General features: G+C 32.5%; 1 protein-coding gene across 4 annotated transcripts in view; it reads right to left on the reverse strand.

Annotated features, from left to right (window-relative positions):
• Positions 1-667: 667 nt before the first annotated feature.
• The window catches only part of TFPI (tissue factor pathway inhibitor), a 127,713-nt gene continuing 114,624 nt past the window's right edge, over positions 668-13,756 (reverse strand). For 3 of the 4 annotated variants that reach the window (XM_069064522.1, XM_069064520.1, XM_069064519.1), the window contains 2 exons: positions 3,592-3,771; positions 668-2,883 (listed from right to left, as the gene is read on the reverse strand). In XM_069064522.1, the coding sequence (XP_068920623.1) occupies positions 2,780-2,883; positions 3,592-3,771 (284 nt within the window). In that variant the 3' untranslated portion in view covers positions 668-2,779. Of the gene's footprint in view, positions 2,884-3,591; positions 3,772-12,128; positions 12,532-13,756 lie in introns of those variants that run through there. The other variant, XM_069064521.1, reaches the window with a different exon arrangement.

Below are 13,756 nucleotides of genomic sequence, written 5' to 3' on the forward strand. Positions count from 1 at the left end.
TTTGGGATCCCCCCAGTTGGGGGGGGGATCTCATAAATTTTGTTGATTTTCCCATTATAAGAAGAATCTATGGGGTATTGTTACTTGTTGATATACTATAGGGAAAAGATGTTTTCTGTTTTAGGGAGAAATAATACTCTATCTCTATATCAGCAATCTTGTCAAGTTATTTGAATTTATTAATATTTATACTATGAATTTTTGCATAGAATCTTTTCAATTCCATGAAAAATAAGCCATCGTGAAACTCTTGATTTAATGAGAATACATAGTGAATGATGCCACTCATTTTTCAAACTCCCATAGTGGGAGAATTGGTCTAAAGGAAATACAAGTTAAACTACCCACCACTCCAAGCAAGCAAAGTAGGATTTGGAACTATAGTTTAGAGTCATTGTGCTATTCATTGTATTATTTTTGAGGTTCTGATTTATGATACATTCCAAATTCCTGTGCATTTAGAATAACTGATTCTCTAGAACAAATATTGGGAATTAAAAGAATTAAATTAATAACACTCTAAACCCCCAGTTATATTCATTGCACCAGACTCATGTAAATGCTCCTTTATTTCATTAAACTGAGTAACGTTCAGAGTTACAGCATAATTAATTATATCTAAATGGAGGAAGGGTATCATTATTCTTTATAATGAAACACTATGAAATTGAATTTGAAATATCAGAAAGTATTTTATTTGAATACAAATACATGCAAAAAGAAATAAAAGAGAGATTTCCTTTGGGAGCAAGGAAAAAATTCTGAATAAGGGAGTATTTTTTTTTGTTTTTGTTTTATTTCAGGGTTTGTGTCTCAGCTGCAACTTTTTTTTTCTTTTTGGAGGGTAGTTGGGGTTAAGTGACTTGCCCAAGGTCACACAGCTAGTGTTTGTGTTAAGTGTCTGAGGCCATATTTGAACTCAGGTCCTCCTGACTCCAGGGCTGGTGCTCTATTCACTGTGCCACCTAGATGCCCACCAGCCACAAAACTTTAATATTTATTTATTTATTTTTATTATGGACTAAACAGAAGATTCACAGGGAAAACTGTTTATAGATTAATATATTGTTCTTACATGTAAATAAAAGACTCACATTTTATTTAATGAAAGAGGTAAATGGTGAACATTGAAATTATTATCTAGTTTAAATGTTATAACCTTTAGTAATTCACAGTTAAATTTACTTAGATAATATAAAATGAATCAGAACAAAAACTAGACAATTTTGGAAAAAATACTAGAGTAAAACACAGTGGTATAAATCTGAGTATAGCAATTCACTTCAATGTACATATATTTGTATATATAACACACATGGACAAAGATCTTGAGTAGGCTCCATTCCAACACCCTCATTAAGAAACTGAGGTTCATGGAGGAAAATTGTCTAGTCTTAAAGTCAGTGTCAGAGGCAGCATTCAAACCCAGGTTTGTTGATTCCACAGATAGAGTTTTGAACCACACTACTTCCTTACCTCATATGGCTGAAGACAAAATATTTTCTGAAATTATGAAGGATATTTAGTGAAGGATAACATGCATTTTCTATTTTGTAGGCCAATGATTTGTTTTATGTTAATTTTTTCATTGTAGTAATTAATGGTCATTAGTAAGTGGCAGTGTGTTCAAATTCTGCAATTGAGTTCAAACTTGAAATGTTTCTAATTGTTCCAAAGAAACCTAGGGTAACAATCATTTTATGTGCTGATTTTTTTTAAAAAAAAGGAATGAATTGTGTCTTAGTCACACAGATGAATTATCTCTTGCAACTGAAATGCAAGCAGAACTTTGATCAATTAAAAATATCTATATGGAAATTACTGTTCTAGACACTGCTTAAGATACAAAGAAGTATCCATTATAATTTCATCTCAGTGTAGGTGTTATCTATGAAATATATGTGTACATTATTGTAAGATATGCATATGATAGATGATTAGTAATATATGGATGAGGAAAAAAAATTAAGATAAATTCTATGCCCTGACACAGCTTCAAATGATTTTGGATCTTGATTCCTTTTAAAAAAAATTGAACTAAAATTGAAAAATATACAGGTGCAAGTACATTTGGTAAAAATCTATTACCATTAGCTTTGTTCACATGTACAAGACAACTGGTTAATCTCTTGAGGGCAAAGAATAAAGGGAAGTGTTTGATAGCAAAATATAGATCTTGAGGAAGCTTAATTCTTGTTGCTTAACCCAATTAAAAGGCTAAAAGGAAGAGCTAACAGCTAAAAACTACTTCATAAATGGATTATTAACAAAAACATAGATCACTTTGAATTTTATGTACTGGGAAACTCAGTAATTTGTTAATGATTTGTGAATTAGTAAATATATATATATATTTGTATTACACACACACACATATATGTATACACACATATACATACATATATATGTGTGTGTATATGTATATATATATATATATATATATATATATATATATGAAAAAAGAGTAGAGTATAAAAAGTAAAATGAGAAGGTCATGAAAATTGGTTAAGTAGCCTGTGAATAACTTAGCTGATCAGGTAGGGAAGAGAAACTATGTCACATTAATGAAAAATAAGGTTATACTATTCCTAGATAAACGATATACATTTCACCAAGTCATTTACTAAGATATGAATAAAAAAAAACAAATTTTGAGACTCTAATCAAGAAATTATTTCTTCAGCCAATTTGTTTGTCTAAATTGCAATCCATTCTACATTTTGCAAGCAAAATCTCATGTGATGAGTTGCCTTGAATTTCAGGTTATTTTGTAAAGAAGCTACATCTTTTCAACAAAGATTTCTTCATATATTATCCTTATTGGCTGTTTCTTTCTTTTTCTCTTGGTTTTGATTAATCCACCTTTAGCTTGTCTACTGAAACCTATATGAAGGACAAAAATAAACAGTATTGGTTATATAAGGCTTATCATCTTTAAGTTAAAGGACTAAAAAAAACTATGTCAATGTTGAATTATGTAATGATCATTTACAATTATGTATTATTAATGATTAATTATAGAAATAATCTCTACTATTTTTGAAGAGATAGATAGCTAGATTTTCAAAGTGTTATGACTACCACTTGTGTCTACATATGGACAGAAAAGGACTTCATGGTCATTATTCTGAATTAAATAAACATAACATTCTATAGAGGTTAGGGAAAGTTCTACTGACTTTTTAATTTCATTTCCAGAGAGAAATTAATGCATATTTTGTGAAAATTTAAGAAAGAAAAAGAATAACCTTTGGTATATTCATTTGAACTTGAATTTTTAAAAGCCAGAAACTATTAGAAAACCATTTAAAACAACTGATTGTAATTTGTAAGCTCCGTGTTTTTCCACAAATACTCAGGTTTTACATGTGACAATAATTTCAATTAGTCATAACAGATATTTCCTTAAATAGGAATAGAATGAAAAGTAGCTTTAAAAAAATAAAGCTTCAATATTTTGTATTTAGTTTATGTCTATGTAATAACATAAAAAGTTTAGTTCTTTTTCAGTTTTCTCACTTAAAATCTACTTATAACATATGCACAATTCTTTGGATACTTGCAGTTTATTTTAGAGAAGGATTTTCATACCTTTCTTACAAGTCCTGAGACATGATTTTTTCGAAGTGAAATTGTTTTCATTCCCACCACAGCCACTGTAGTTAAAAGGACGACATTTTCCAATAGCAGAATTAAAATAAAATCTTTTCTCACTGGCCCTGCAAAGTCCTCTATCTGCAGGAGTCAGACACCAAGAAGGGCCATAGAATTCTAAGAATATTAAACAAAATGGTTAGAATGATATAACATGTAATCATGCTCATATTTTCCTATTACAATAAATTGATTTAAAGATCACATGTTGCTTGTACATTTTCTTATTGACTGGCTATGAATAACTTCAAGAGAATTATTTATAATTGAGAGATGAACTGCATTTTAACACATTAAAATTGATTCAACATCCATATAAAGGCTTCAAACTGGAAGTGTTTTGTTTTAAAACAAGGCTTACCATTTTAAAAAACATACAATAGAAATTAAAGTTATAAAATATAGTACTATGATTATACTTCCAAAAACTAGCCAATATTATTACAAGGAACCACTAAAATGATTTATTAAAGATTGTACAACAAAATGTGAGAAGTTAGTAAAAGACCACTATCCCAGTTCTTTCTCACTCACAAAAATTGTTTGATATGCAAGACTGAAGTGATTTCCTAATGTTCAAAACAGGAAGACAGAGAATAATGACTAAAATCTGTATTAACAGAATGCCACAAACATTTTAATGTGTCTAAGAATATTCTGAATTGTGCATAAGGATTTCAAAAATCAGTAAGTGGTAATATGGAGTGAGGTTTGCCTTTCCATTCTTCAAAACAGGACATAATGAAAAGATTATTGGCTTTGTTGGTAGTTTTTTCACATAAAGCAGGACGGAACTGAAGTCTCGAGTCTGGATAATGGTTAGATGTTGGGCAGAAGAGAAGGCAATGCCAAAGCTGCTGCCATCAGAAATCCTGGGTCCTTCTATGGACCTTCTTCAGAATCAGAAGAGAAAATGTGCCAGAGGGTAAAACATAGATACCCTTACTCCATGAACAGGGGAATGAGTCTCAGTTTAATGAGGGCAGTTAAATCTCTTGAAAAAGTCTTTCCTTGAGAGGAAACATGTACTTTCTTTGAAGAAAGTTAAAATGTCCATCAAAAGTGAAGGAAACAAGCTGCACAGACAGGATGGAAGGTGGGGAAATTTCAGAGGTCTCCCATGGATGAGCTACAGCATAGCAAATGCAAATGAAGAGGGTTTGTCAAGTTGTCAGTAATGATTGGACTTAGAACTTGAGGGTCCAATAGCCAAAGAGGTTCAGAAAGCAAGAGGGTGCCTGATGGGGAGAAAACCCCAAGGGATTAGGCTGTAAGAGAAAAGAAAAAAATGAGACAATTCTGAAACTGACTTGCAAATGTTTCTCAATCTTCCCTTTATAACAATCTATAGAGTTTTTAATAATTAATAATAGAAATAATTCTGATATAGCTTTAAGATATGCAAAACATTTTTTTTTTGTAAAACATAAGTCACATTCAGTGTTCAAAAATCTTAGTAGAGTTTGAAGCTATAACTATACCAAGACTTTGGGATACCTTGTATAATTCACTTGATCCTCAAAACAATCCTGTGAGATATGTGCTATCTCATCTATCACCATTTCACAGGCAAGAAAATCAAGGTTCAGAAATTTTGGCCAAGTTGTCCTGTCACATAACTCATAAATATCAGACACACAATATATGAACACGTGTTCTCCAAGTATATTACTTTACTATTGTGCTGAAACTTATTCAACTATCTTTTCTGTACCTATTCCCTTTTAATCAAGAATATATTGATATAAAATGCTAGATGTTCTGATATAAAAACAAATTTAGTATGCACTCCTATGCTCTTCTGGGATATTTTAAATAAAAAGGGGGGATTATTCTCTGGGCAGAAATCAGGGAAAATTATTAGCAAATTACTATTACATTAGACCAAAGTCATTCAATTTAAATATAAAAGGAATTTCAATTTCTATTTGACATCTATAGAATATGAGATTAAAAGGCATTCCTGAGTTTAAGAAACAATTTAAAGGACAGCTAGGTCATACAGTGGATAAAGCACTGGCACTGGAGTCAGGAGGACCTGGGTTCAAATCCAGCCTCAGACACTTGACACACTTACTAGCTGTGTGACCTTGGGCAAGTCACTTAACCCTAATTGCCTTGCCTTCCCTCTCAAAAAATAAAAACAACCAAACAAAAAAGAAACAGTTTGAGATTGTGTATTCACATTTGCATCTCTTCATATTGAGAAAGAGTAAGAGTGAATTGCAAGAAAATTTATGGCAATTTTTTGGCAGCATAAATTTCTAATGAAAGTAAACATAGTAAGTGCCGACCCTGGAATCAGGAGGACCTAAGTTCAGTTCACTTCATAAGGCAAAAAAAAAAAGAAAGTAAACATACTTCTGCATCTATCCCCTAAGTTCTTTGTCACCTCTTATTTATAAGATCAATATATGTTTCGAAGATCTATGATTGCACTAGTGTACATATTCCTTCTACTAATTTGGGTCACAATCTGTCCGTACCTTAATGAGTTCTGTGATGAGCAGCTGTGGAATAAAAATAATTACCACTATAAACTTAGCTGGGTTTGGTCTTAAAGCAAGAATGACATGGTATATTATTGGGCCTAGGGCTCGTTGGGGCTTCTCAGAGTTTGTGTTCCCTTTATGTAGCCTTTGAAAACCCATCTCCCAATTCTTCTAATTTCTTCTTTTGCCTTAATTCTGACTCTGTTTCCTCATTTTGCCATAGAGGTGACCCCATTATTTTAAATATAACAAAACTAATGCCTGGGCAGGCTAGATAATTTACCCAAGGTCAGTTAGTATGTCAGAGGGAGGATCTGAACCTACATTTAAAAGAGTCTGCTTTTTTCCACTAAGGAAAGGCAGAACCAAAGTGCCTTCAATTGGAAGGACATACCTTGAAACCTATCTGGGATCACTACAGATTTGTTTTGCAAATAATCCAATAGGCTGGTTAGGATAAAGACCTGCTTATCATTGACCAATTTGAAGTCCAGGTCTCTGCCTTTTATGAGTCTAAGACCTTGGCATCTCTATCCTACTATGGGCAAATCTTTGTTTAAAAACATCAGGGGAGACAGATACAGAAAATAAATAGTTACTTCATAATATTTACATGGTCCTGATGCTAAGGTAGCTGGTAAATTAAGTGTGAAAATGGAGCTAGTAGTTTTCTCTTGCTCTATCTGCTTCTATTCCTTTTAGTTCTGAGTAAGAGTAAGACAGGATATCAATGAGGCCAGAGGCAGAGGTAGTCTGCCATTTCAGCTTGCCAGTGTTGGCTAGAGAACAAATAATATCACCTATAGACACAATGAACTTCTTCCACTTTGGAAATTCTGCAAAGTAGCATAGACCAATAGAATCTTCCTTTTACCATCTGTTGGGCACTATTATGTGTTATCACTAATGTAGTCATAATGTGAATGTGACTAAAGATGTGTGGCAGATACTTTAAAGCTTGCAAAGTGCTTTATAGACATCTCATTTGATTCTCATAACAACACTGTGAGGTAGGTGGGGGCTATTATTAACCTCTTGCTAGAGATGAAGAAAATGAGGTAAACAGAGGAGGGGTAGCATAGTTAATAAGGTAGTAATAGACTTCAGGTCTTCCTGACTCCAAGTGCAAGACTATCACCTAAGCCACATAACTTCTTTTCCAAAACTATATGATACACTTTATTCTGTAAGAGCCATCATCTAATTAGTACCAACGTCAACCCCCATCTAGCCCTCACCTACTTGTGTATTATGACTATATTAGTAGAATTCCATTAAGAGGTTCCTTCAGATAATTTAAAGATTAAATAATCCTATGATATTTATAGGGGAGTGTCAAAGACTTCCTAAAAATAAACTCCTTAGACATGAAATATTGTTTTTATGTGTTTTTCTTTTTGTGAAGAACTGTTTTTTCTTGCTCAATGTTTGGGACATTATCTTGGTTCTAGAGGAACACATGAACTTACCGTTTTAACATCAACACTATAGTATCTACAAAGAAAAAAAACAGAAAGGTCATTAAATATCACATAAATGTGAATTTGGTGTCTATTTTAACATTTAGTAGAAAAAAGACACTAACCTGGTATTGCTTTGTTCCCCAGGAAAGCATACAAAGCCAAATGGCTTATCATCTTTAGGTGACATCATGCTCATTAACTTGTTTCTGGAGAAGCTTTGTTGCTAAAGTTCAACAAATTCAATCAACATTGCTAAGGTGTCTGATAATTAGAGCATAGTGCCAGGGACCAAGGACAGAAAAGTCCAAGATAGTTCCTAGTTTCTCACAACTCTTAACATAGCAAAAGTTGAAAATTCTATTTGTGGAAACATTGTGCTAACAAATAACTTCTTTGGTCTAACAAAAATAAACAACTGGATCATAGTTCCAGCATTGAACAGCATTCAGAACTCAGTTCAATTATGTAGAAGACTTTTTATGTCCTTAATGTTCACTCTACAACTTTGTAATAATAGTAGCAATAAAAGTAGTATTAATAATTATAGTTGCAGTAGTAATAGTAGTGGTGGTGATGGTAGTAGTATTAGCAGTAGTATAGAAGAAGGAGAAGGAAGAAGAGGAGGAAATGATGGTATCCTATGATTTCATTGGTATAAGGAACTCCCAATGAGGAGATACTCTTTACCAATATAGAACAAATTTATAATTTCATGGATCTTCTTGGGGCACCAAGAAGTAAAGTGACTTATCCAGAATGCCAGAGCCAGTATATATCAAAAGCAGGATTTATAATCCAGGCTATTTTGACTCCACAGCTATCTCTCTATCTGCTATTCCATGCTGTTACTCTTATTATTTTAATTTTTTAAAAAATTAAATTTTAATTGTACTATATTTAGTTTCACAAAAAACAATTTAGATCAAGTCAATTTTGATTTGACAAATAGTGAAGTAGTTGACTTGATTTAGACATCATACAATAAACATGTTGCTATGTTCTTGCTTTTTCCATCATCACACAAAAATGTGCTGTGTTGAGGGATGTAGAGAGGTGAAAGGCAAGGTAGTTTAATTGGGAATATTTTTTTTTTAAATTTTAATATTCTGGGAAATATTATCCTAATTATAATTTGATAAATAATAACAGTGATACATTATATTTAGATGATTTGCAAAGCACACTAAATCAGAAAGTCACATCCTTGCTTGGAAGGCAGCAGAAAATGGGGAGATATTTTGAGGGACTCATTTCTGTACCCCTTGAAGCACTTAGCTAGAATGGAGATGAAATTCTAAGCAGTTTGCTAAGTCTCAAGTCTTTGCAAAACTGTCACAAAGAAGGCATGAAGGAATTCTTTCCCACTGGGGAGAGAATATTTAAACCCAACTGGGGAATAGGGAATCTGGGTATCTGAGCAAGTTTGCCTATGGTATGAAACAGACTTACTGATAAAATTGTTAGGATTCTGAAAAATGGAAAGAATTGTGGAATAGCATTTCTAATTAATATGATTATTTAGGAACTATCTTCAAACACACAATGGTCCTAAGGAAAACAAGGGGAAAACCAAACCAAACCTTAAGGCAGAACTTTTCAAAATCATAATAAATGTTTTCTTCTCCACATGATAGAAAAAAGCTTTTTCTCTACTGTCCATAAATACCATAGAATACCTACAAAATGTTCCATATCCAGAGGTGAAAATTAACAATTTTCCCTGGACTCCTTTAAAGTGATAAAAGAATTCAATTCAAAAGGCAGTTTCCGTTTGGAGAGTTAATGACTTTCTTTCAGCTAGAAATGATCCTGGGTTTCATGCTCAGCAGGGCAGCTTAGTTGAGTGTTGGTGAGAGTGCTTTCCAATCTGCCTTGATTCCAGGACAACAGCCTCACCTATAGAGGCACAGTTAAGATTCCAAATGTCTGTATCTACTTCAGTGGATGGCAATGAAGCACATAGTAATGTTATCTTTTGTTACAGAATTTAAAAAAACAAAAACAATCTTTCTTGGGTCTTGTTGGTAAAAAAACAAACAAACAAACTGAAGTCTACTTTTGTAGTGGATCTTAAGAAACTTTATAAATGATGACAGTAAGGGTGATGATGGCCAAAAGTAATGGCTAACATTTGCAGTAGGGAAAAACAATTTGCAAATAATCTCTCATCTGCTAGTTTAGTTATTTAATAACAATCTTCTAAAATTGATTATATTTTGAGGTTGGGGTTTGGGTTTTTTTGTCTAGGCCTATGATTTCATCAGTTTACAGAATTCCCAATGCATAATTTACTCTACCAGCACAAATTGGCAACTTCTCTGAAAAACAGAGAGGTGGCTTGGACATTGAGACTAAATAAATTGTTCAGGGTCACTTAGCTAGTAGTGTCAATGTCAGGTCTTCCTGATTTCACTCATCTAGATTTCCTTTCTATCCATTTCATCACTTTGCTTCTCAATTAGGATCCCTAGGAAATGGGCTTACAAGGGGCGGCTAGGTGGCGCAGTGAATAGAGCTGCGAGCCTGGAGTCAGGAGGACCTGGGTTCGGATTCAGCCTCAGGCACTTAACACAAAAACTAGCCATGTGACCTTGGGTGAGTCACTTAACCCCAAATGCCCTCAAAAAAAAAGCAAAAAAAAAGGAAATGGGCTTACATTAGGTAGCTCACACAAAGAAAAATAATACTATGTGAATAAAAGCATTGATTAAAATTGAACATGTTAACAATTGCAAAGGTAAATACAAATACAAACAGAAGAAAAATTCATGACTTTTGAAATTATTTTTTCTTGCTAAGAACATTAGATGGTTTTGGTACATAAACACATTCACATAGCCACATTTTTCTCCAAATATATTTGAGAACTAGTTATCAGACTCAGAAGAATTTCTCTCAGAATAAATTGCCTATATATATATATGTATATATATATATATATATATTACTATAAAAGGACATAGGCCAATCATCCCTACTGGTAATCAGTGGACACTTGAATTGATCAATCAATGAGAAAACATTTATTAAGTACCTCTTTTGTGCCAGGCTCTGTGTTAGGCACTGGGGATACAAGTACAAGTAAAGAAATAATTCCTATGTTAAGAGAGTTAATATTCTATTGAAGAAGACAACAAATACATATACTTATATACATCTACATGTGTATATGTATGTGTGTGTGTATATATATATATACAATATGTTCATATATTATTTATAAAATTACATGGCATATATAATCATTTATGTATTATGTGCATATGTATTTCTCTATTATTTCAACATATTGTATATTTATCTACTTTGCATTTATTTGTGTATAAACATACATATAGTATATATCTATTTTATTAATAAAATTATTAAATTATTCAAAATTATGTCTCTTGAATTTTTTTAATCATCACAGATAATAAACTAGCAAAGGAGACCAAGGAGAGATCAGAGAGGTGTGAGAAGAACCAAGAGACAGGAATGTCATGAAAACTCAGAGAAGAGAGAGTATCCAGGAAGAAAAGGTAACTCACCAGTGTCAAATGCACTGGATAAATAAAGAAGGATGTAGATTGAGAAAAGATCATTATATCTGGCAATTAAGAAATCATTGGTAACTTTGGAGAAAGTAGTTTCACTTAGGCAATAAGGTATAAACAAAGATTACAAAGGGTTGAGAAGTAAGTGAAGGCTAGAACATTAATATGCTCTCTTGTACGTAGATTTTGAAAGAAGAACTATAGATATATACCTAGAAACAGCATATATTTTCATTCAAGTTTATGTTTTAATGATTTCTGAATTAGATCACTTCCTCAATTAATTTATTTACAAATTATTTGTATGAGACATTCCACTTGATTTTTAATTAGTAACAAAAACAACAATAACAAAACACCCAGTATTTATATAGTGAGACAGTTTGGCATATAAGGAGAGCAATAAACTCATAGCTAGGAAAGTCTGTATTCAAACTTCAGATTCTTACTTTGTGGCCCTGGGCAAGTTACTTAATCTTTCTCAGCTTAGCTAGTTATTCGTTTGCAAAATGGATATAATAATCACTGCTCTCTCACAGCATTGTTGTGAAGATTAAATGAAAAAATATTTATAATGTACTTTGCAAACCTTAAAGCGCCAAGTTAAATGAATGTTATTCATTTTTATTGTAATTATTATTATAAAGTACTTTTGTTCTCACAAAGGACTTTGCTTACAACAATCCTTTAAAGGAGAAGATGAAGGTATCATTATCCTCATTGTAAAGATGGATAAACCAAAGCTTAAAAGTATAAAACAATATGTACTTAGTTATGTGGCTAATCAGTATTAGAGTCAAAACTAGATGGTGTGTCCTCTTATTCCAGATACTTCTCATACCATAGATATATTGCAGTAATTCAAATCATCTTTATAAATATCCAGTCCCAGCTCTATCAAGTTTCATAGAATCATTGTTAATTTTGTTAATTCAGGGTATATGCTTGGCTACTATGGGACACAAATGAATTAAAAATATTCATATGTTAGCAAATATCCAAACTTTATTAATGAGACAATACTAGAAATACATTAAGTCTATTAAGGACAAAGAAAGTATTGAAAGCATGGACTTTTGTGTGTGCATAAACTACCACCCAATTGTTCTAATGAGTAGAAATATCTGTAATTTAATTGGGTTCCTCACGAGGTAATTACTTCCCTTTCAATGAAGATGTTCAAGAAGAGGCAGCACAAGGATGTTCCAGAAAATGTCTTGTATTGGATAGAGTAGAGGGATTTCTATCCATTTAGGTCCCTTCAAACTCTATTATTTTACATGATTCCTAAGAAGAATAATTGTATGCCACTGCAGAAGGCCATCAGAAAGACTTGGTAAAAGTGATCAGCATTCTTCCAACCATCATTTGATGTCTTTATTTTAACTGTGGATCACAAAATCAATCAAGATTTGCTGAATGTCTATTCTGTAAATGCAGAGGATATAGTAATAAAAAAAACAAAAGATGAAGTTTCTGGCCTCAAATGGCTCTCAGTCTAGTTGGGGAGACAAAATTAGCAACCATGAAAAGAATAGCAAGTAAAAACAAGATACTATATGATTACACCATAGTGAATGGTGCTCAAATTATTCATTTTATGAAAGACCAGACAAAAGAGAGTGAGAGTGGCAGCAATGAAGAAAGGTTTCATGGAAGAAGTAGGCCTGGTATTATATGTTGAAAGGTTGGTCAGGATTTGAATTGGGAATAGACAGAGAAAGACATTTCACTTGATTTTAATAGCATGAGTGAAAGCATGGAGATAGATAGTAATTGAACATGGTGTTCATACGTTTGTGAAGGGACTCGATCACCTGTGGTTTTTGGAAAATAGAAATAAAGTTTAATAAAAACTGTGGTTCCAGATTATAGAGCAGCTTGAAAACCAGGCAAAGACATTTTTTTTTGCAACACACTAGAAAATAGGGAGTCATCGAAGGATTTTGAGCTGAAGAATGGCCAAATGAAAGCAGTGTTTATGATCATTTATATAGCAGTGCTCAGCATGTATTGGAAAGGGAAAAAACTAAAATTAAAGAAGTCAGCTAAGATGCTATTAAAGCAATCAAGTATGAGAATAATGAAGGTATGAATGAGAACAGTGAAAGTAGGAATTTAAAGGAAACAAGTTTGGAGGCATTTAGGAGGAAGCAAAAAAATGGGGGGAGGCTGGGAATAGAGTTTAATGGTCAAGATAGAACAAGATAGTATTTAAAAGTATCAGGTTTGTATGATTAGCATCATAGTAGTATTGCTGAGAAACAGATAAGTGGGGAATAATAAAATACTGTTAAAATACTATTCCCAATTTCAAAATTAAATGAAAGCTCTGCATAAGCATATTCTCAAGAGCTAATTAAAACATTTAAGTGGCAAAAGTGCCCTCTCATTTTGATCTAAAGCCTAGCTATATCATAGACATTGTAAGATTAGCAAAGACTGATTTTCATAAGAACTCACAGCCTTATACACATGGTAACTTTTCAGTAGATTGGTCTGAATGGTGTGAATAGTTATCTACTATAATATTGGTCAAAAATCAATCTTGTTTGCATATACAGACATGGTATTACTACACAAACATAAAAAAGTTAGATGCTGTAATATG

The sequence above is a fragment of the Petaurus breviceps genome, unplaced genomic scaffold, assembly GCF_028583685.1.
Source record: "Petaurus breviceps papuanus isolate PSGF00001 unplaced genomic scaffold, PetGlider_PUasm1.0 90638, whole genome shotgun sequence".
Lineage (NCBI taxonomy): Eukaryota > Metazoa > Chordata > Mammalia > Diprotodontia > Petauridae > Petaurus > Petaurus breviceps.